General features: G+C 41.7%; 1 protein-coding gene across 2 annotated transcripts; it reads left to right on the top strand.

Moving 5' to 3' along the window:
• Positions 1-433: 433 nt before the first annotated feature.
• Positions 434-19198, top strand: LOC146367286 (BMP/retinoic acid-inducible neural-specific protein 3-like). 2 transcript variants are annotated; one of them, XM_084912753.1, is made up of 8 exons: positions 434-986; positions 1104-1450; positions 4733-4935; positions 7418-7635; positions 10910-11015; positions 13423-13659; positions 15261-15483; positions 17910-19198. In XM_084912753.1, the coding sequence occupies exons 2-8, from the start codon at positions 1188-1190 to the stop codon at positions 19042-19044; spliced, it is 2385 nt and encodes a 794-aa protein (XP_084768879.1). In that variant the 5' UTR covers positions 434-986; positions 1104-1187; the 3' UTR covers positions 19045-19198. The 2 variants fall into 2 exon arrangements, with proteins under 2 accessions (XP_084768879.1, XP_084768878.1); XM_084912752.1 differs by having other exon boundaries at positions 435-986; positions 1156-1450.
• Positions 19199-24959: the final 5761 nt, after the last annotated feature.

Raw genomic sequence — 24959 nt, 5'->3', positions numbered from 1 at the left:
GAATAGCGAGTGTACCCCTGAACCTGAATCACACAACCCAAGAAACCTGCTCCCCGATAATAGCCTGTAATTATTCTCCCCGGCAAATCCAGCAACGTGCAAGTGTGTGTGCCATTTAGTCATGCAAGCTGCAGGCCCTGAAGCTGTGGCACAGAACTAGTAAGGGGGGTACAAAAGAAACACCGCGAGATAATTAGCCTATTATCAGACTCCGTTAAAGACCTTTAATGGGCAATATTCACCCAGGGAGAGACAAGCTGTGATGGGAAATAATAATGAATAAAGTGAAGATAATGGTGAGTGATGGATGCAGTCCTGATGCATCATCACTCCACTCATCTCCAAACTTAAGTACACTCAGTGATCATACTGTATATATTACCCTGCCAGCCTCATCATGATGCACTTGCTCGCCCTCTTGCTATCTCTCTTGGAAAAAAAATAGGGAAGAAAAGGTCTCTTTGTTGAAGCAGGCACTCATTCATCCACCAGCTCACACAGCAAAGAGGAGATATAAGCGCCTACAGCGTCTGTCAAGATTTGTTTTTTTCTTTTAAATCTTTTTAAACAGACAATTTAGCGATCAAACAGAGCTACAGGGTGTCCCACTCACTCTGTTTAAATCTGCCCTCCCCCCCCCCGTTCAACCTCTGGAACTATCTGTGACCGCATGGACGTCCTCGCAATGAACTCCGCCGTCTCACCGCCTCCGCCGCTTCAACTTCTCACCGAGGAGCGGACGGATGCGCGGATGCTGGAGCAACGTCTTCCGAAATAAAAGAAAAAAAGAAAAGAAAAGAGAGAAAAAAAAGTTGGGCGGGAGCAGAAAAATACCCAAGTTGGAGTAGCTCTCTGTGAAGAGAGGACACATTACGAATTCATTCATTGTGTCGGATCGCTGATTCGGAGAGCTTTTATTCTTGGCTGTGGCGAGATCGCAGGAGTTCATCTTCGGGCGCATCCTTTTGGTTCTTATTGCAAATCAGGTGAGTGTGTCTTCGGCAGAAGGAGGAGGAGAAGGAAAAACGTTTAATTGCTATTATTTCTTGTTCATTAACTCTGAGGTATCACTGCTTTGAAATAATTTTCCGACAAACCTCCAGATCAGCGTGACGCGCTACTTTTCAGCCCTGATTATCTGTCCTCTCCTCTCAGTCTGGAGAGAATGAGGTGTCGCTGGGTGAAGCATGAGCTGTCAGAGAATCAGTCATAAGCGGCTGTCTCTGCTATGGGAGGGGGCAGCTCTCAGCCTCTGGCTCTGCTGGTGCTGTTGCTGGACCTCCAGGGCCGCCACCGCCACTGGAGCCGCAGCCGCCGGACGAGGCGACGGCTCCCCCGGCTCCCTGGGCTGGCTGCTGTCGGATAAGGGCCCCTTCCAGCAGTCCCTGGAGTACACAGAGGCTGCGGAGAGGTACCAGCAGGGCTTCAGCACCAGATACAAGATCTATAGGTGAGAAGTGTTTGTGTTTAACGCGTGTGATGTTTTGTGTGTGAGAGAGTTTCAGGTATGGATTATAAGTAGGCTACTTGCCATTTTTTTCATTCCAGACGTGTTACTGGATAATTTTACTGATGAGCAATTTCAGCAAGAGAGCAACTTATCAGTGACAGCAGCTGCTGTAGTGTGTGTGGATTGCAATCCTGCACACTCTCAGGATTGCTCTCGCAGGTACCGCACCTGCACCAAATTAGTTGCAAGCTGATGAGCAAATCAGAAGAACTGCTGTAAGCATGCAGAGGGCCCTTTCCTGCTGAAAGCTCATCTGTCATCTGAATAACAGCAGGCATTTATTCCTTTCTTTTGCTTTGTTTCTTTATTGTCTTCTTCTTTTTAACCTGGTGCTTTTTGCTGTTGCTGGTGTTTCTAAATGACCCCTGCAGCAAGAGTTAATGCCATGGATTGTGCGTGGACAGTCGGGCTTCATCCCTTCAGGGACTTCCTGCAGTATCTGCTAGCTGCACTTTGCTGCCTTTCCAGAAACTTTTCCTAAAGCAATATATTTCTGCTCTGATTTAACTTTTAGGTATTTATCGATCATTCCCTTCATGGCTCGGGGGTTTGAGTTGCAGACGTGCAGTAAAAAGGTCTGAATTATATTTTGTGTTTATAATTCGTGTGGGGGACCCGTGTGTGTTGATATTTTGTCACTGTCCCTGCAGTCCTGCGGGGTTGGTTTGAGGAGAAATTTTCATTTCTGTGGCAAAAAGAAGAAGAAAATCGCCAAGGGTTTAGCAAAGTGAAAGAAAGACTTTGTGTGCATCTTTAGCTGTGCTATAAATCAATCGCTCCATTATCTTTTCCCAGAAATCTTTAAGACTCTGGTGTTTATCTCGTCGTGACACCTGTGTTTTTTCAATGGACCCGGTGTGACAATGTCCCAAGACCTCTGACTTGAGCCTCCTTGTTTCCAGTAATTATTGGAAATCATTAAAAAAGTATCAAAGAAGCAGACAGCTTGGACTGGAAAGGCACTCATCACTGGTAATGGCTGGCTGACATCTCACCTCTTAAGGGTCTTTCACCCTACAGCAGTCAGCCCTGTATCCTCTCAGATGCCTTGCTCACATTTTTTAAGCCAAAGGCTGGTTTTAGGATTAGGGATTAAGGATTTTAAGGATGACTCTAACTGAGATAAAAACCTGCTGTAACAAGATGATAACTGACAGGAGAGTCTTTTTAAAGCAGTTTTCATCCTCTCTGCCTAATGTGACTTATTTAATGGTTTAGAGATAAGGGAGGGCATTTAATAAACTATGGGAACACTGAAGGCATTTTTTTTTTCAGAAAAATGTATAATAACTGTATTTTATGCACTCCCTACAATGCTGTAGACACTTCATATTTTCTATAGGTGTGCTTGTTAAAGTGCCGGGGGATTTAAATTGCAGTTCTGCTCTGACCTCTGCACACCATACTAAAGCTCACGTGGCTGTCAGTCATGTGGAAGCAAAGCATGCGATTACGCTGTCAGCTAGCTCCCCCCCATACAGCTGCTCCTGTATAGTTTCAAACCCCCCACCCCCCACCCCCAAATAAAGTGTTTTCATCACTTTCTGATTGCTTTCAATGCGTACAGTAAGCCTCCACGTTTACATAAGCCAGCCCATTCCTACAGCGCTTCTGTTTTTCCACCAGTGCATGCTGATGGAGTAGCTGTAGGCTAACCCTGGGCTAGATCTGCAATATCCATCTGTCCACCAGAGACAGACACTCATCCTGTCCCCTCGTTACAATGATTGGCCGTAATGACACACTCCACACAGTCCCGGTTCCCCCAATTATTTCTTTGCCGAACATTTTTCTCATGGCAGTGATTTGATGACCTCCCAGAAGGAGAGGGAGGTACACAGAGCAGCAGGCAAGCACTGCGGGAGAGGTGGATGTTAACTGATGCTGCAGAGGGAGGGGCTGTGGGGAACGGAGAGCGAGGGTTTGTGAGTATCTAGAGTTCAGCGAGGCTCGTGTCTAAAGGGCACGGGGTGACAAATCATGGCAGCTGATGTCGTGGGGCTTTATTTTCTTTCTTTCTTTCTTTTTGTACCTTTCCTGATGCTGTGGGGGTTGCCACTTTGGAACCCAACGAGTTTTGTTGTACCCAGGCGCAGGTTACTCAAAGCTGACATCGGTCAACCGTAACAGTGATTCTCAACCTGGTGCACTTATACACAAGGGAGGGGGAGGGTATCCACACGTTTGATTTTCGGAGGAACATGAGGATAAATCTGTGCTGCATTACTATTACTTTTGAACCAGAGTGATCTACAAGCTTTTAAGATTTAACAAATAGGCAGGTTGAAAAGCTATCTATTCATATTTTTATTTTTTTGTCTGCCTGGTCTATTATTTTTTACTTTATAATGGTTCTGAGAATGAGTGCTGGTAATCTGTTGAGATCAGTGATATATTTGCACTCCAAATATATTTGCTGTACAGCCAGCAACTTATGTCCAAAGATTAAGACAAATGTGCACAATATGTCTTGTTTTTTAAATCCGCTAACAGTCTGCTGTCCACAGCCTAAGGCCTCGGGTTGCCATAAAAAATAAATAAATAAATAAACAGAAAAAAAAAACCTTCTTGCTTGGATTAAAAGTGCATGAAAACTAGTTAGCAAGTTGGCAGAGCTCTAATAGAGCGGTGCTCTATTAAAGTGCTGATTGAATGGTTAAATCATAGCTGCTAAACCCAGTGCTAGTAGCAGAACAGATTGTTGCAGTATTGCAACAATCTATATGATGTATCCACTCTTATATAATAAATACTTCTACATGAGTGTCAAATGAGAGCATTTAAGGCCAAAAAAAAGAAGAAAGAAACAGCTGTCTTATATAACATCCTTTTTTACAATTCCCAGGTAAAAATCTGAGAGTCGATAAACATTCAATCACTACTTGCCGTATAATCCCTTAAGTAAAAAAAATACAAAAAAGGTTTTTCAGGGTAGTTTCTTGTACATCAGAGGCATATTGTTAAGCTCCGCTGAGGATTACAGCTTCATCGCTTGGCGTTACTGCTTCCTCTGTGTCCACCATGTATGTGAGCCATAAGTATATAGCAGCGTGTGCCTCAGTGAGGGTAACACACTTTCAAATATTGCTTTCCTCTCAACGCAGCTTGTTAAATAGCAGCCCGGGGCCTTACACACAATTAAAGACCTTAACAGAGTGAGCAAACCTGTGTGTGTGTGTGTGTGTGTGTGTGTGTGTGTGTGTGTGTGTGTGGTGTTTCTAGGGAATTTGGTCGATGGAAGGTGAACAGCCTGGCTGTGGAGAAGCTGGACAATTTTGGTGGCGGCAGGGGTTTGGCTTTGCCCCTCGACCCTGACTTTGTGCACGCCATCCGGCAGTTGGGGAGGAGACCGACCCTTCAGATGATTACAGAGAGTCTAATCAAGAAATACGGCACCCACTTTCTCCTCTCCGCCACTCTGGGAGGTACAGTAGGGTAGTCTGAGCTTCAAAGCGAGCCTGATCCACATAGCCTCTAATGTGATTTTTGTTCATTTTTTTTTCTAGCATATGGGGCACTGATTTTTTACTGTCTGCTGCTTTTGAATCAACAAAGCATGTAATGATTTTTCTGGATCAGTGTTTTTTGGCGTACAAAAAGGAATCAAATCGCCCCAGATTAGCGTACAACAAGTGATTTGTGGTAGGCGGGAGAACGACAGATATGATATTTTTGTTTAGCTGTCAAACCGGCACGGTTCCGTGAACAGAGGTTTGTCACTGCTGTGAAATGCTGTCATTTATAAGCAATTAGTTTTTCTCTTCTTTTCTTAAGCTAACTGCTATCACAGTGCATGCTGTAAATGAACGGCACTGATTTGAGGGAAGTATTTGGCTAAAAAACAGTAGCTGGCAGTTTTCTCTTACGCCCCAAAATACAGCAACTGGTCGAAAACCAACACTGGCCATGCACTCTGTCTGTTAGTGTCTACAAAATTATTAGAAATTTGTCATGAAACCCACCCACAAAGATGCAATAGTCGCAAAGTGTTGTTGATGTATAACAACGTCACACAAGTCGCAATTCCCAGTGCTTTGAGAAGTTCTTGTCAGATAGACTGAAACCCAGTTTATACTGAGCAAATGGTCCTCCTAAAAGGCAATATAGAAGCTTCCTGATAAAATAAACACTATCAACACTTCATGTACCAGACGTCTGTCTTACCCAGAGTCACCTTTACCACCTACAAACATCAGCTACATCGCTCAAAAACTGAATGAGTTCAAGTTCAGGTGAACTGTGTTATTAGATTTTTTTTTTGGCAGCACTGTGGTCTGCAGGATGCATTGTCTCAGAGGTCAGAGCGGATAGATGCATCAACAAAATGTGGATCTTCAAAGCATAAGACTGTTTGCTTGTTATTTTTGCAATCATCACATGTAAGAGTTTTGATAACCACCTGCCACAAGGGATGCTTGATCAGTGTGACTCGTTTCATATAACTGTTGCTGTAATACTCGGCTATAGCAGTGTTCAGAGTTAAGACGATGTCAGCAGACCAAACTGAACGAAAACAATTATTAGCGTACACCAAAGCAGGGTCAGATCAGAAAACGTAAACATGTGATTTAACAGCGCAACAGTTTTGTGTCATTTTGGAAAAAGAAAAATGCTCATCACCTTTCTAGATGATTTTTAAGAGCATAAGATGAGATAAGACGCCACATTTTCACAGGGCTTTTTAGCCACATCTTTTAACATCTTTTTAACATCTTCATAGGCGAGGACAGCTGCCTAGTTGGAAACCAGACATGAGCAGAAACAGAATCAGATGAATGATTGAATATTTTATATGGGGGAGGTGAGGGCAGGTTAAACTGGCGTGGCTCTTCTGAGGCGCATATAATCCCATCTGTAGGGAAATAAGAAAAACTAACAGTCTGGCTTATTATAAGGAAAATTTGTATTGATCCTTGTTTGACTGGAGGTGGGCATATTCATATACACTGACAGCGTACTCTCCTTACAGAGGTTCAGCTGCACTGACAGTTTAATTAAATTTAATTCGAAGAGCTTTATTTCCCTGCAAGTTTAAATACGAATTATTGCAGAAGCTTTCAAATTTACAAAGGTCACGCCGCACGGAGTGATGCTTTTCGAGCGCTAGTGGTGAGGAAACAGTTGGAGAACAGTGCCAATAAAGTAAGTACTGATAAAGTGACTCAGACCTGCTGTGACAGTTAAGGCATGTTGTTAAGGTTCGCTGAAGAGCACCTGCAGCTCCCTTCAAAAGGCACTCATTCCTCATCTGGCTCAAACCTGAGACGCTTTTGAGGGAAAGTAAAAGAATTTATTAATGTCCTCTTGACTCAGTAGTGAATGCAGCTATTTTCAAATCTGTTCTCTGGTGAACGTTGTTCAGATACTATAGGAGAGAAAGACCTGGGAAAATATAACAGGAGGAAGATGAGGTGAGTTGCAGAAAGAAATTAACTACTAGGGTAGAAAGTTCAACGGCATCACAAAAAGACTGCAGTTTTCATTATCAGGGCTGACTTTCCAAAGTGCACGTGAATCTATAAATCTTATACTTAATCAAACGTGTCTTTTTTTCTTCTCACTGCTGGTGATTTGACTGTTATATAGAATTCATCTTTAAGAACAGCCCGGCGCTGACCTGATTTTGTTTTCCAAGTCATTTTTTTCCGTCGTAATTAGAATAATTGAAATAATTAAGGAAATTTGATTAATGACGGTGAGTGAGCTCTCTTTATTCACCAGGAGTTTAATAGATGCAGAGACCTTGCCTGTGCCTTTTCCTCTAATCATCCAAACCATCAGTTCCCCCACAGTACTTAATGACTACTGTGCTTTTCTATCTAGTCTGAAAAGATACTAATGAAAGGTGATTAGTGGCGTTCTGCTGGAGCTAATGAACCTCTCATCCCTCTGCCTAAATGTTACCAGGGGAGGAGTCTTTGACAATATTTGTGGACAAAAGGAAGCTCAGCCAGGAGTCTTCGCCCTCAGGGGGCGAGGGCAGCCGGGGCAGCAACAGGAACTCAAATACTACAGGGACCGTGACCCTGGAAACTCTCCACCAGCTGGCTGCTTCCTACTTCACAGACAGAGAGAGCACCCTGCGGAGGCTACACCACCTCCAAATCGCATCCACTGCCATACGGGTATGTTGAAGGAGGGAAATTGTAAATACAGCAGCAATCTGCTGGGAAATGAAACACCAGACATTCACTGCCTGAAGGTAGCCGTGTTGTTCTCCTGCCTTGCGGTTTGTTAGCCTCAAGCATTTGCATGAGGGAAAGCCTGATATGAAGCTTGGAGTCGGGCTGGGTGGGTTTTTGGTTTCTGTTAAAGTGAACGTGGCTTCGGGGAATGACTTTGGGGAGAAAGAAAATAACTTCTGTCTTCGTCACCTGGCTTAAATTGACCCAGCGTGGGTCAGTATGGACCAGTGAAATACTGGGGTTTTTTAAGGCGGTGTTTTTTTTCTTTAGTTTTCTTTTAAGTTACAGTATCCATGTAACCCCGTGTTGTAGTATTTCCACTTTGACCTAGTCATTTGTAGCATATGCTTACATGCCTACATGATCTTAGATACGCTGAATGCAAACAAACACACTGAAAAAGTTTGGAGTCTCTTTAAAATGGAAAAAAAAAACAGAATGCTATGATATGCAAATCTCTCAAACCCGCATTTTATTCATGATAGAACATAGAAAACATGTCAGATCTTTAAATTGAGAAAAATGTATCATTTTAAGAAAAATATTAGCTCATTATGAATGCCAGATGTTTTTAGCTGGTGAGAGGTCTGGACTGCAGGTCGGCCAGTTCAGGACCTGGACTCTTCTACTGTGAAGCCATGCTGTTGTAACAAATGCAGTATGTGGTTTAGCATTGTCTTGCTGAAATATGTAAGGCCTTCCCTGAAAAAGACATCATCTGGGTGGAAGCATATGTTGTTCTAAAACTAGCGTATACCTTTTAAACACTGATGGCATCTTTCCGGATGTGCAAGCCGTCTCCTCTTCAGTGATGATGTGGCATCCATGTTTTCCAAAAAGAATTTCCTGTGTTGAGTCGTCTGACCACACAGGTCGTGGCAGATGGCCACCGCTCCCTGAGCCAGGTTCTACTGGAGATTTCTTCCTGTTAAAAGGGAGTTCTTCCTTTCTGCTGTCGCCAAAGCACTTCTTCATAAGGGGTCATATGATTGTTGGCGTTTTCTCGGTTTCCTTTGTGTAATTGTAGGGTTTTTACCTTACAATATAAAGCACCTTGAGGCAACTGTTATTGTGTTTTCGCGCTATATAAATAAAATTGAATTGAATTGAATACATGATGGCTACATTTCTGGATTGTGTTCTCATTTTGTGTCTTTGCTGCATTTGTGGATGGCACAATGAACTGTGTTCACAGACAATGTTTCCTTGAATCGTTCCTGAGCCCATGCAGTGATTTCCATGGCAAAATCAGGCCTGTTGTTGGTGCAGTGCAGCCTGCAGGCCTAAAGGTTACAGGTATCCAATACTGATTTCGGGCCTTGTTTCTTGCACACAGAGATTTCTCCAGATTCTCTAAATCATTTGATTTCATTAGGTACTGTGTTGCTAAAATCGTAGAAAACAAGTTACAATTTGTTATACATGTACAATGACAATAAAGGGCTATTCTATTCTATTCTATTTTATTCTATTCTATTCTCAACAACAGAATAACTTACTTAGTTTTTGATCAGTTTCCTTGCTGCTGTATTTTAATATATGATCACGATTAAAGGTAAAAATGAAATGGTTAAAATAAATATAATGGAGTTAAATTCACCACAGTTCTATGAAGCATTGTTATAAAAGTATGAAATAATATAAAATTAAATATCAACTTGCAGATGTTTCTTAGGATTACTGACACAGTTGCAGAAGAAAGTTTTAATTCAGGACATTTGGCTAACTCAACTTGAAGACAACTTACACTAATAAATCCTTTAATACCAGCTCAGGGACTTTTCTCCCATAACTTATTTAATCAGGTAGGATTAAGAGCGAATGCTTATTTACAGAATTGGCCTGACACTTAGGAGATTCACCTGTTGTGACTGCAGGGTAGCACTAAGTCTTTCAAATTTGTTTTTCCTGTTTTTTCCCCTCACCAGTGGTTTATTATCATGAAAATCTCTCAGCATGCGAGGAAAACGCAGAAAAATGAAGCGTCTGACTGTTTATAGCTGACCACCTATAACACCCTAATTAAGTGACTCTTCAAGCAGTATTGCACGAAGCAGGCTTTCTAAGTTACCCCGCACTCTGTGGCAAGCTTTAAAGAGGGGAGCGAAGCGAGGGGCGGTTGTGCGTCCTGTTGTATGAAACACCAATCATCCATTTTATCGTCTGAAGTGGCTATTAGGGTGTGCGCATTAATCAGCCCGAGGGGCAAATGTAGATGCTAAAGTGAGTAGCCACTGATGAAGACAAGTGCCCTCCCAAAATGAGAGTGCATTCCTCTGGTTATGCATCAGCTTGATGGATTAAAGATATCATTCCATTAATTTTCAGCCAGGCTGACATAAATTCATTTGCCATTTTGCAGCAGGTGTGGAGTTTGGGCAGACTGAAGATCAGCGTGAGAGAAAGAGAGGAGAGTAGAAGAAGATGAACACTAGATTTTATGAGATAAATAGCCGTGCATTAAAATCACATATGGTAACAGAGATTCGGTGAGAAATGGGAAGGAGTGTGTGTGTGTGTCTGTGTGTGTGTGTATTCCTAACTTTGTGGGGACCAAAAATTGGAAGTTTACTATACTTGTGGGGACCAACAGCCCTTATGGGGACCAAAATCCTGGTCCCCATAAGTTTGAAGGCATTTTTGAGATTCAAAATGTGGTTTTAGTGACAGGAATACAGTTGGGTTATAGGTTTAGGTTTATGGTTCGGCATTCATTTTTCATGGTTAGGGTTGGGGTAAGGGGCTAGGGAAAGCATTATGTCAATTAGATGTCCCCACAAGATATAAATACCCGACATACGTGTATGTGTTTTTGAATTTCTAGCTTTAACATTGGGATTGTTTACTGTTAGAGATGCAGAGAAGTGAGTCAGTTTAAAGTTTTTCAGTCAGAGGGAAGTTGATTTCCTTCTCTCACATCAGAACAAATTATTCTGTGTGAGGAGAGAAAGCTTTCTAATTGAAGACCTTTTCAGTGTTACTTCACCGTGACTCATTGAATACCAAGCTCTTTTAAGACACAAAATGCATCTTTGATGAGGCTTTTTATGTTCTTTTGACCTTTCTTTAGAAAAAGAAAATATTCAAGTAATCCATGCAGAACCAAGATTATCAGTTGTTTTCTACCTATTAACGCAGATGGAGGGGTGGAAACGGGGGCGACTGCTGACAGAGCGAGCGCTCATACCACTGTTTTCTCTTCATGTGCTTCCAGGTGACTGAAACAAGAACCGGGCCGCTCGGATGCAGCAACTATGACAATCTGGACACAGTCAGCTCCGTGCTGGTTCACAGTCCTGAAAACAAGATTCAGCTGCAGGGTAAATTTTAACCTTAAGATTGATTTGGGAGCCAGTAGTTCATCTGCAGAGCACGTTCTGTTGGCTCAATAAAATTTGAGCGGGCTTTGGCTACATGTAGGTAAACTGTCTGAAGACTGAAAGAGGGTATTTGCTGAAATGCAATCACAAAACGAATTAACCTTTTATTAGCTCAGACAGAATACAAAGTATTTACCCAGTTATCTTGCATTCCAGTTGGAAAGAACAGAGAAAAAATGACCACCAAGTCCTCCAACTAAATAATCGTATTGGACATTTGTCCCTTCCATTTGATTGAATCATGTAACGACATGCAAGAATGTTTCCACTTAAAAGGACAAAGTCTAGATGAGCGGGCAGATCAAATGGGGGTAGCTTTTGTTAATCAGAAGACTGGAATTGAAGTATCATGTGGAAGTGCTTTAAATGTCACTTTTATTCAGTGTTTACTTCAGTTTTACTTGCTGTTTGGTTGGGTTTAAGCACCAAAACTACACTAAAAAACTGAAACACGCTCACTTTCACTGCCTGTGATGGACCGAGCAGTGAAGGAAAGTCAAGCACAGGTTAAAGTCCAAAAACAAGGTTTTTTTTAATTTACCCAAAAACAAACTTGGTTAAATTATACAGAAAAATCTAAATCTTGGGCCCATAAAAGAGGTCAAAGTAACAGAACTCTACTTAAAAGCTGACAACAATACTACTAACTCAAACAAACTGAACTCCCTAAACAAGTCAAAGGGGAAACTTAAATCAGCCCACATAAACACAAAGGGGTAGAACACAAAAAACCCTACCTTGCTCCGCCCCTTTTCCCATCTCTTAGCTCATCAACCAAGGGAGTGCGAGCAGCTGCCACTGAGGTCACTCAGAAAACAAAGAGTAAATCATACACATAACAGTGTAAACTACAACGTGCGCACTTATTTTAGAATACAGTATTATGCGATTGTACAAGTAAATTAATTCTAAACCAAAACCAATTCTTTATTACCCTCTAAATTAAATCCTGTATTTAAAGACATTAAAATGAAAGTGTAGTGTTATGTGTAAGTCTCTATTGTAACACTGATGTGGCTGTCATTGGTAGACATTACCACTGTGTGGCTGTAACTGCAGCCATCGCACTGCTAAACAGACGTTAGAAAGCTTCATTGATTCATGATCATTTGAATTTAAAGATGCTGATGCACATTTTGTAGACAGTTAAGAGCTGTCCACGCAGAAAGCGATTCGCTTGTCGTGAATCACTTTATCACTGCTGAGTGGTCACTAGTGGAAATTCTAGGCTTCACTCGCCTGGGTAGCCATCTAGGATTAGTCAGAGCCTTTGAGTTAGGGTGAAGTCAGAATTTGTGGTCATCACGTGATTCATCTAGACTTCAAACAGTTTGCAGAATAGTCATTTGTGATTAACCCTCGTGTTTTTTTTTCCAGAAAAATATAGTTAATTTGATCAGACTGATCTAAGACTCCATGTTTTTATCCAAAAAAAAAAAAAAAAAGGATTTCGGCACATAAAATAAGTTGTATTAGTCTGCATACAATTTTGCATGTTTTATTCAACATTGGTACTTTTTTGGTGTGCCGGTCAAAAATGACAGATTGTTAGTAATGAGACAACGATTAGGTGCCAGTAGTGGAGGTTTTTACATATAGCCAAGCTTGTTATCACCTCCCTAAACTAAGCTAAATAGCTACAGTAGTTATTATTTCAATTATTATTTATTTTTTTATTTATAGCTACTAAATGTTCCTGAGAGATCCATGAAGCTTATTTCCCACACTGTGAAAATTGCTTTAATGCTTTAATGAAGGCTACATCAGCATATCCATCCGCTGTCTTCAGGTTATCCTAATCAGGGTAGCGGGGGTGCTAGAGCCTATCCTGTTCCAGGTGTACCCTGCCTCTTGCTGCAGGTATACATATGATGCAAGGCTGCATCAACATAACCATTAAAAACATTCACATATTTGTTCATTCCAACTTCCTTCCTGCAATCTACAATAATCCACTGTTTAATACTAAAGATATACATCTGTGAAAATACAGAACTACCTTATTATTTTTTTGTTATTTTTTTAATTTTTCCTTTCCAGTAGTAAGTAAGCGTCTGAAAAGGCTGAGTCAAACAGGCGTAAATAAGCTAGTCTCTTTCTAGAGGACTGCTTTAAATGGTGGATTAATACATATTTGTTTATCTTGGAAGTGCAGCACAGGATTATGTATGTAAGATTAATCATTTTTAGACAACAGTAAACTACAGCAACTAACAGGACGTGTTCAAATGTTTTCACTTTTGCTACACAGACTGCTTTTTCTATGAGGATGAATCAGCCTCTCTTTCACATGTTTAATAGTTTATTCATTTTTTCCCTCGTGTGTCTCGTCTGTGGTGCTCCGCAGGGCTGCAGGTCATCCTTCCAGGCTATTTGCGGAGCCGCTTCATTCAGGCAGCTCTCAACTACGTTGGCTGCAAATCTGAGGGCCAGTTTGTTTGCAAGAACAGTGACTGCTGGTGTGACTGCAGCGTGGACTTCCCACAGTGTAACTGTCCTCGCTCTGACCTGGCCACTCTGGAAAACAACCTGCTGCGCATCAGAGACGCCTGGAGGCTGACCTACAAGGAGTTTGAGGAATCTGGTGAGTCAGAAATTCCTTCAAAATGGGACTTGAAAATGTCAGCTTGAAAAGTGCTTTCACAAAAAAAAAGAAAAAGAAAACACACGGGTGGAACAGTGGCTTTTAAAATCCTCCTCAAAAGTACGTGCTTTGGGACTAAGGTCATTTTTTTTCCTCAAGAACAAAACACTTTAAAGTTTAGTCTTAGAACTAAAACAAAAGTCTTGTTTTATGTTCAGAATGCTTTCTTAGCTGTCAAACTCTGACAGCTGCCAGACTTCAAATCAAGAGACCTGTCAGTCATTGTGTCAAATCAAATGACGGCTTTGATGCTCTCAAGTTGCTCAGGGCTGCTCTTAGTGATTTTTCTTTTAAATCCATCTGTTCTCATCAAAGTGCTGTGAACATAAAAACATGTACAGGAAATATCAAACATGATTTGTATTTCTTTAGTCTAGGAATAGTCTCACAAGCGACCCTCTAAATCCACTACATGTTGTTTTAACACAAAAAACAAGATATTATTTGACTGGTGACCTGCAGAGGTCCTTAAAATAGATACTAATACTTTTAGACAGAGCCAGGCTGATTGTTTCCTATTAAATTTACATCATTGTACATTTTCATAAATTATATCTTTAAAATAATGCCAGTAATTCCCTATGGGGAGACACTCATCTTGCGTCCATTTAGACACAATTGGAAAACAGCCTATAAAACCTGAAATCACTGAACTGCTTGATTTGAACAATCATTTTTCTCAGCTCTGTGCACAAAAAAAACCCATAAAAAATTATCTACATAAACAAATGAACAAGCTATTGCACAAAACCTGGCCTCTGTCCAAGCACGTAATAATGTGCTATTGCTTTCTTTTTCAGACTGTAATTACCGTAAACACAAAACCATCGCAGAGGAAGTTAGCAGCTTTGACTGACACTTACCCTGCAGTTACACAGATATACGTCGGCACAAAATCAGCAGCGGCTTTAAAAACAGAGCCCACTGTATTACAGCACAAAACACCGCAGTGCTGTAGGTTATTCAGATGTTTGAAGAAAGTTATAGCGCAGCTTTGTTGCCTGTGATGTCGACACTGAGTGCACTGGGTTTGTGTCTCTTTGTGTATTTGAGATTAGAAGGGGCGTATAAAGAGAATGGCAGAGAGGATGCACTGCTTTGTTTTTTTGTACTACTGAGAGGTGACACAGTTCATGATATAAGTTTCCTCCGGCATCACAAAATGTCAAAGAAGTTTAATCAGGGGCACCGCTCGTTTCTCGTTAACGCGGCAAAATGTCTCCCTTTCATATTAATAATGTCAGAAACAGCAATTTCTCTAATAAGACTTGTTGCCTTAAAGGTATACAGTGACTTATTCTGACAACAGGTGTGGCATAGAATATGAAAATCATTTGTTCCCTCCTGGAAAAAAGAGGCATAAAAGATCAAAACACGCCGCGCTTTGCAGCTGTTATTTCTCCTTTTTGGGTTGTTTGATTTTCGGGGACAAACAATGAGGAATGGATGAGTTTGTGTGGGTTTTTTTTTTTTAAATATTGTCACCCTGCAGTTTATGGCCACAGGCAAAGTTTACTTATTCATGTTCTCCTTCCTACCAGAGGAGTTCCAAAGCTTCGTTGGGAACCTGCCAACCCATTTCGCTGTAAACACATCTGTCGTGGAGCACTTGTGGAGGATGGATGCCAACCTCCTACAGCGATACAGGCAGCTGGAGACCAGTAGCAACCAGCTTCTCACCAGAGCGCGCCGCACCGCTAACAAGCTCTTCAGCCTTAGCAAGAGGTGCCGAAAACAACCCAAAATGATCCAGCAGAGGCCCAGGTAAGAAGCAAGCAAGGAACATGAGGGAGGAGTATTTATGCTGCTGCCCGTTAAGCCGAGGTGCTCCCCACAACTTATAATTATGAAAATGATTTATGCACCAGGCAGTGAAAGAAAGCAGCAGAGCGAGACGGTACTTATTAGAAGGCACTTGAGGAAAAGTAGTTGTGGAGTGAGGTGAAAAGTGCTGACAGGAGGGAAGTGGCTTCTCTGTTCCAGCCTCAGAAAGACGAACGGAATCCCAGCTGGCCAAACGGCCACGTTTCACTGTCGGCAGGTTCAACTACATCACAATCAATCCAGCATCTTTATTAAACCTCTCATGTCATCTCATTTCTTTTCTATTTTTTTTATCAGAACCCGTGGACAGTAATATAGTTTGCTTATATATAATTCCTATATTTTCTTTTTACTGTTACAGCTGCTGTATCAGCAGCACTGCCACTTGGACGGTCTATTCGAGCAGCCCTATCAGAGACCACGTTGGTCATAACTCCAGTCAGATTTATGCCTCTCCCATGAACACTCTGTGTTGATAGCTATTTCTGGCAGGGAAATTAACTAAATGACATGATCCATCAGTGTACTACTCAAACACAGACACTGTCTCCTCAGTCCACAATCCAATTACACTCTTTATCAGACTCCTTCTGCTCGTAAAAAAGAAATTCAATAGTAGTTTAGGATAACCGGGAAGATCATTTTTCTTGGTGTGTGTGCGTCCTCTCATTCAATTTAATTACGCTGTTTTCAAAAAGTTAGTAGCAGGATGCTGTTAAAATTTAAATAAAAACACAAGCATTGAAAATCATTAAAAACCTACATTTATCTGAAAATGGTACAAAGGTTTTGGCAAATAAAAAGTTTTTTGTCATTGTTCAATTTGAAGCCAGGTAAACTGTGTCCCTGCTGCTGAAACAACATTTAATTGTTTCATTTCTTAATGCTCCAGAAGATCTCGCTTCAGCACACAGACAATTTTTATAGCAACATTAGGAATGGAGTTTGGTATTATCGTGCTAAAATCAGCAAGACAGTCCCTGGAAAAGACGGCTGCATATATTGCTCAGCAGTAATGGCAGTTTCACAGATGTGCAAGTCACCTGTGCCACGATCACCAGTGAACCTCTTCAACTTTTGAACTGTGGGCTCATTAAATGCCAGGTGGTAACTCTCCTTTGTAGCTCATAAGACAGAACTTTGGTAATTTCCAAAAAGAAGGTCATATTTACTTTATAACATCACAAGATAGGAGGAAATCAACCCTTTTCTCTTTTTCACTCGTCTCTGTAGTTTTCCTAATAACTGCATTGATCCTTTGCTCATATCAAGGCTGCTAGCTTGTGGCTGACTCAGAATTCAAGATAGCTTTAGCTTTGTCCACTTTGCCTTTGTTTGCTTCTTTGAAATGTTCATGTTCAGCTGTGTGAAGGTGATTTAGGTCACCACCTCCTCATTGTGTCTTTACCTAATGACGCGTTAGCATTGCTATCTGCTTGCTGCTGTACATGCGTTGTAGCCGGTTACCTGTTCAGGCTGAAATTGTCCAACTTCTGTCCTTGGTCCCTTGACCTTGTTAATATATGACTTTTATTGCACGAGTTATTACTTGCATACTCTCATCTGGTCATGGCCTCCCTGAGCCTGTTTCTCCTGCAGATATCTTCAAGTTGAAAGGGAGTTTTTCCTTCCCACTGTTGCCAGGTGCTTGCAAATAAGGAGTCATTTGATTATTGGGGTTTTCTCTCTATTATTGTAGAGTCTTTACCTTACATTGAGGTGCATTGAGGCGACTGCTGTTGTGATTTGGTGCTTTATAAATAAAATCGAATTGAATTTTGATGCAGTAATGAACTGTGTTCACTGAATCATCTTTAGAGCTTTTCCTCTTTTGATGCCGTGCCCCCCAAAGACCTGAAGATCACAGCCTTTTATTATTGGATTTGTCACTTACTTGCAAAGATTTGTTCAGTTTCACAGAATCTTTTTTTAAGACATTATTGATTCTACATAATAAAATCTCCAAATTCATGCTGTGAGACACATAATGGGGCTCTTTGAAAAGCGTTCCTATCTGGCTATATTTCTAAAAGTAGTCTAAACTTGAGATAGAAATAAGAGTAGCTGCATGGGTCTGCACCACAGAATGGGAATTCAGCAAATTACAATATTCATTTTGATCTGATTTTCCGTTATGACTCCAGCTGAGCCCGAGTTTGGCTCAAATTGTTTTTTGCCGCACATCAAAACAACACATTGTTTGTGCAAAGCTTGATTAATCTTCTTAGGCAAAACATTTTCTTTGTTGTATAATCACAAAAACATGAAAAAGATGCAAAGTGACAAAGACAAATGAGTTGTTATATAATAACCAATACAGCAGTATCCCTGAAGCTGTACTGAAACACTTGTTGTCTCTCCTTCAGGCCTCTGCAGTTATGGCTGAGCTACGCTCTCTCCATCTTGTACTGCAGCGAGAACAATCAGGTTGGTGTTTACAGCGATGAGAGCCGCAGCTGCTCCTGCCCCTACAACCATCCACCTTGCCAGGGTCCGATCCCCTGCTCGGTGGGTGACGGTCCCCGCTGTGCCTCATGTTCCACAGAGAACCGAACTCGATGTTCCAGCTGTAACCCCGGCTTCACGCTGACCCAGGGAGTATGCCGGTCAGCCGTGCCTGACCCCACCGACCCCTATCTGGGTTTGGAGAGTGACAGAGATCTGCAGGATTTGGAGCTGCGCTACCTGCTCCAGCGGCGTGACCCGCGCATCGCCCTGCATGCTGTGTTTGTGAGCAACGACGTGCGTGTAAACACTTGGTTTGATCCCTCGTGGAGGAAAAGAATGCTGCTCACGCTCAAGAGCAACCGGGTCAAGTCCAACCGTGTTCATATGCTCCTCGGACTCACGCTACAATTTTGCCTCACCAGAAACAGCACTTTTGAGCCAGCACTGTCGCTGTTTGTGAATCCCTTTGGGGGCAGCCATTCGGAGAGCTGGACCATGCCGATAGGTCAGCACGGATACCCCGACTGGGAGCGGACCAAGCTGGATATCCCCTTGGACTGCTATAATTGGACATTGACTCTGGGAAACAGGTGGAAGAGCTTTTTTGAGACAGTTCATTTCTACCTGAGGAGTAATATCAGGGACCCTGTGGGAGTGACAGGAGGAAACAGGAACATGACACTGTACTATGAGCCTCTGGAGGAAGTGGAGCCTTCCAACAACATCGGCTACATGAAGGTGAACAGCATGCAGCTGTTCGGTTACAGCGTGCACTTTGACCCCGAGGCGATCCAGGACTTGATTCTGCAGATAGACTACCCGTACACTCAGGGATCGCAGGACTCGGCCCTGCTGCAGCTGGTGGAGCTGCGCTACAGGGTCAACCGCCTCTCGCCTCCGGGGGCCCCTCACGTGGATCTGTTCGCCTGCCTGCTCCGCCACAGACTCAAACTGTCCAGTGCCGATGTGACCAGGATACTCACTGCCCTGCAAACTTTCAGTACCAGACAACCAAACTATATGGAGTACGAGGCAAATAAACTGTGTAGTTAAGCGCCTCCATTTGATGTTTTGTACTATTTCCTTGCCACAAAACAGGCCTGTATCCATTGTCAGCTGGATCGGTTTACATCAAGTGTGTGGTTTGTTGTCCAAGACTGTGCTGTACATACACAATGTGCAATTAAAATAAGTGTTTTTACCAAAATTTTGGTGTAGTTTTATGGATTTAAAGCACCTGAAAATTGCTTAAGAAAGGAGAAAATCAACAATACAGTCTTAATTATTTAGCGCTGATAGTTTGACAGTCAAATACTGCGCTATCAAAACATTTACATTTGAGTCTCCTTTTGCACAAAATCAGAAATGTCCTCACAGTTTTCCTAGCTTGTTTTATAGTTTTCAGCTCAATCCCACTGGAGAGTGTGCGTTGTGTTGTTTTTGCCCATCTGGAGCCTCAGAACACAAGGTCTCCATTCAGGGAACAGCGTTAGCACAGATTACTAAGTATATAGTGAAAGAAGGGGGAGGCTGGGAGTAGCCTTCCTCTGTTTCTCTGCTGTCCCCATATGCCATTCACAGTTACTGTGATAGATGAGCCAGGGTGCCGCATAGACATGCCCAGCATCAAACAATAGTAAGCAAAGTGTCAGTGACAAGGATAGTACTCTTACCCTGCGCCAGAGCAAGTTGGACCCTCACAAGTGTGACTCTGGCCAAAAGGGAAATCAGCTTTAATCCCCCCGAGGGCTGTCGAGAGTGGAGCCGCAGGCTAGCAGCATGGAGCAGCTTTGATTAGACGAGCTTCTAAAGAGCTTGTAGCAAAGACGCAGCTTCATCAGGATTCACCAGACATGTTGCTCCCAAGATTAAAGCCAGACACAATTTGCTCCGATGCTGCCATTCAGAATGAATGTGAACGAGGTACCTGATGCAGTTTTGATTGTGAGATGAGGTGCTGAGCATACTACAGCTATCACCGCCCTACTGTCATTCACATTATGATGTATCATGCTGCAATTTTGTGGGGAATAAGCTTGTTTTTTTTGTTTGTTTTTTTGGTTGGTGGTTTTTCTTTTTCACTTTATGTGGCAAAGCTTAAAAATGTGCTCAAGGCTCTGGTTTCATTATTAGTTTTTTTTGTTGTTGTTGTTGTTGTTTTTTGCATCCTCCGTAGGATCTCTTTGAGCTTAAACATTGATTTTGCAATGTTATTGGTCAATTTTTAGACACAGCTTTATTGTCTCCAGGCTGCCATTCTGTTACTGAGCGATCAGGCATCACAGGCTCTGGTATTGGCTACTTTGTGTTCATATTCAGCCTTTGAAAACGACCCTTTTACAACTCAGCCTTTTTCTTTAGGCTCTTGTTTTAGAGTTTAAAAGCTGTTTATGGTCTGGAGTTTGTTGTAGCAGTAATTTAATATGCCAAAGCTGCACTGTGTGTTTTACCTGCCTGCAGGGAAAAGGGTGTGTGTGTGTGTGTGTGTGTGTGTGTGTGTGTGTGTGTGTGTGTGTGTGTGTGTGTGTGTGTGTGTGTGTGTAGGAGACACTATTCTGGACCATATCCCAGCAAGAGTTAACTCCCTGGGTTAAATAGTGAGCATCTGGTGTGACTTTTAAAACCTTCTGAATGAGAAAATACTCTGCATTTGGGTGTTAAATATGTGGCGAACTGTTACTGGAGGCAGTCCAGGGCACCTTTGGGGTGAGTGTGAAGCAGAAAGAGGCGAGGAAGAGGGTTTTTTTTTTTTTTTTTGTTCTTGGCTCAGATTTGCTAAGGCAGGTTTTGATTTTAGGTTCAATTTGTCCTTGAGATGAGTTTGAAAAAGTTTCTACTTCATTTTACTTCAGTTTGATTCAAAGCTCTTCACCATCAACCGATTTTCTTTCAGAGGCAAAGAAATAAAAATAGTTCCTGCATTACTGTTTTCCAATGGCAAGCATTTAGATTAAAAAGTAAAGGTTACATTAACCAGCAAACCTAAGTGCTCAGCCCCCGAGCTTTTGAACAAACCTTTTAAGAATTTCAGAATAAAAAATATCAGGATTATTTACAAAGAAAGGGCCACAAACAAGGATTCAGAATAAGCTTTATAGTGCACCCATTAAAGGAATAATGCAGCTATTACATTAGGGATATTTTTGGAAATATACTTTCTTGCCAAGAGTTGGAAGATTGATATGCGTCTTACTGCTGGCATAATAGATATGAAACAACACAAACAACACAAACTCTAAGCTAGTATATTGTTTTTGTGCTTTCATGCTTTCATATTTGTAGGCATTAAATTCCAGCTGTTAATGTTGTGATTAGTTTGTTTTTAACTAGTGTTAACCAGTTTGGTTTTGGTCTGATGCAGATTTTTAATGCTGGTAGACGGAGCTTCCCCTGCTTCCACTGTTTTCAGGTTGTAGCCTCATTTATAGATCCATTATGGATGTGTTGTCAGTGCTGATGTGAAATGGATGTATAGCACATGTGGGCTGGATGTGTAAAAGTGCAAACACTGTAGTTTGATGATGTTCACTAAGCGTGTTGTCTGTTTTTTGATGTCCTACTATTGAGGTTTCTCACATGACTACACGCATACATTGCTCAAAAGCTGTGTGCCATGTTGGAAGTGATTAAAATTACCGGCCATGAGGGAAAAATTTTTATTTACCAACTTCCTGTCAAGTGGTTCTTTAACGTTGCCGGCTGAAATCGGTCACAAAGAGGGCACTGCACCAAAAACTTCCTTGTGATTGCTTTGGTCACTAGCAGGTCCTCGCAGTCGCCTGTGGTCTGCAATCACTGGTGAATACTAGCTTAGCTGTAGTAAAGATGTAGGTCTGTATGACTGGGGTCTACATTACTTGCAACCTACGTTGTCACCTCGATTGTCCACTTCCAAAATGACAAACAAGTTAAAGTCACGTGGTTAACGGTCATGTGACTCCAATTTTGGCCATGAAATAAAACATTTAAGTATTTTTTTTTTAGCTCCAACAAAATGAATCATCTATAAATACGCTTTCTCAACATTTGCTTTAAAAAATATATGATACTTAGTTCATTTCCCTGCATGCGATTTTAAAATCCTCTTAGTTATGTCAATAATTTAAAGTTAATAAAATATAACGGGAGGGCAACTTGCAAAAATTGATTTCACTTTTACAGCTGAATAAACCTGAAAGTTTAATGATAAAATCACTATGTTAAAATACCAAAAATTGGATTAAAAGAGTCCAGGGCCTGATCACTTTATGTTCCTGCTGGTGTGTAATAGCATGCGTCTGGTGTCCACCAGGAGCACGATGGTTCAACAGTTGAGGTAAACAGGATGCTCCGCTGCACACACTTTACCCAGATCCACTAATACAGCCTTTGAGTTAGTTTTGCAGATGTTGTTCATGGCACTGATGTTTTGATTTGCCTTTGATCAGAGTTGCTCAGCGCACCCTGAGGTAATTCCTATTTTATTTTTTTTATCTTCTATTCAAAGCTTTAGAATAGCTCTAACGTGCTTGACCCTTAAACACATTTTGCAGACGCCATTGACTTCAGTTCCACTTGCAGATTTAAGCATCAATAAAAAGTCAAGCCACCTATCACAATACAAATTACAAGACCTGCTCTTTATCTAGATATTTCTACCTTCATTCATAATTTGCATATGTGCTCATCTGCTAATGGATTTTGGGTCAGATTCTGTGCAGTTCAAAGCAAAGCAAAGCCGGGATAAAGAAAATGTACACGCTTACACTGAGAGGTTTTATCTGTGGGAAGGGCATGAATGCAAGCGGCTCTGCACTCATACAGGGGGCAGAGACTGAGTGATATGCAAGAGCTTTGTGTTGGCAGGCTAGTGGGCCTCAGAGGAAACATGAGTTAGACTAATGTGTGCGTCTGTTTAACAAGCATGCTGGTGATGGGAGGCAGGGGCTCAGAGACGGGAAGAGTTTATGGAGAGGACGACCCCATGGGAGGTATCAGGAGTAATAGCTGACGATATGTCAAGAACAGCCCAGACAGCTTGCTTTATAGGCCAATAGGGATCAGTCCTTGTAAACTGAATGTAGATTGTTGATTTTTTTTTTTTTTTTCCACCTTTTAGGAAAACAACACACAGAGGAGGAAGAAAACAGGTTATTGATCACTATATTTCAATCTAGGGTCACACTTTACCATTTGTTTGTGTTTTCTTAATCGCAAAGCCTTTTCTGGGCTTTAATCTGGCTCTTTAGTGAATGCGATTGTTCGCTTTGTGTCTTTAACGGTATGTCCACAGGTGCTATTAGTGCTCAGTAAGAAACCCTTTTGCGGGTGGCCAGTGGGGACATTCATATAACTTTACTCCCTTTCACTTGAAATTCTGTCTGCTGAGAGCTATTAAAACCCCATTCAATTAGCATAAGGACATGTTAATTTAGAAAATTAAGAGTTCTGCCAGCAGTAATGAGGAGCCTAATGCAGACTGGAATAATGATAAGACATCAAATAATGTGACGCCAATCCTAGCAATGTAATATGGCTCTTGAAAAACCAAATGAGATCAGACACGCTAATGTTTGAATGCGGTGCCAGGGCTTATAAAGATATGAAATACAGCTTCTCGAAACTGTACCCCAAACATCAGCTTTGTTTTTAGAGTTTGACTGATGGCTGTTTAACGCCACGCTGACGTTCTCAGCCTGAAGTGACGCTGCCACCAGTGCATCATTAAAATTTGCCTATTTTCACGTCAAAAGTGGTGAATATTAAGTGTTTTTCCTTAGCGTCTTACTAGTGACAGGGTGGAACATCCTCTCAATCAGCATGAACTGTGGACCGTCGTTTGACACTAAAAATAACACAGAAAGCAGCCGAGGCTGATGGACTGATGAAATGCTGTCAGTCTGGCAGGGTCACAAATACTCTGCTAAAGTGTTGGGAGAACTCAGAGATATGTGAAGCACTTAAATGAGGAGGTGAATAAAAAAGATGTATTTGCAACAAAATAACTCCTTTCAGAATTAAGCAACCTGGACATTTAAAAAGGCAGGAAACATAAAATATTTAAAAGACGCAATAATAATGTCGGCCAGGAAACAAGTTGTCTGCAGGACAACAAAAAATTGTTTTGTTTTTGCTACTTGGAACATTGTCCGTCGTGTGATAAAACAAAATGAAGTTACTGATTAGAAGCTTTAGAATATTTCAGACCTGGCTATTGGTTTCCCCACTATCAGCCACAATCAGCTTCATCATCTTATTTCATTTTGAGAGCCGTGTGCTGCACAATGAAATGTTGAGGATCGCTTCCTTACCGAGATTAACAACAACAGAGGCTTTCGGATTTACATAGTCTGTTTATAATGAGTAGTGCTGGTGAGCCTCCTCTCTCCACACACACACACACACACACACACACACCACACAAAGCAACCAGAAGGTTGCAATTCTTCACCCGAATCTCTCATTATTGCCGCAGCACTAATGACGCAGTGAGGATCAAGGTGCTGTATGGAGATGAAAGAGGAGATGCAAAGGATTTACAATGCTTCCAAGATCACTGATAAAGCACAGCGTAAACAAAACTTTGCCTGGGGTTCGCACCACCAGGGAGTTGGGATTTAGTCTCCTGATTCAGCGTCATCCTCTTTAAACTCGCGGCATTAGCGAGGCAGAGAGCAGAAATCCTGATGAGGCCCACCAGAGCTCCAAGCTGCAACATTTGAAGACAACCGCTCACTTTGGATTCCTTTTTTTTTTCCAAGGCTCATTCACAAGCACTGTATGTTCTCTGTACTCATTATCCTGCTGCTTGTAGAAACCCTAATGTTTCCTCTAAGTGGCTCCAGAGAAGAACATACTGTATAATCGTCCATTAATCAGCGGCTTGGGACGACGTGTCAGCTCGGAACTGGAGCCTCCTTGAAGCGCAATCATATTTAATGATAATCCTCAAGGCCATTTTCACTTGCTTCCAACGCCCCTATCGGCAT

This window comes from Perissodus microlepis, chromosome 18 (genome assembly GCF_051167445.1).
Source record: "Perissodus microlepis isolate ML-2025 ecotype Zambia chromosome 18, ASM5116744v1, whole genome shotgun sequence".
In the NCBI taxonomy this organism is placed as follows: domain Eukaryota; kingdom Metazoa; phylum Chordata; class Actinopteri; order Cichliformes; family Cichlidae; genus Perissodus; species Perissodus microlepis.
The sequence above is the reverse complement of the archived record's forward strand: the minus strand, read 5'-3'. Positions and strand labels throughout refer to the sequence as shown.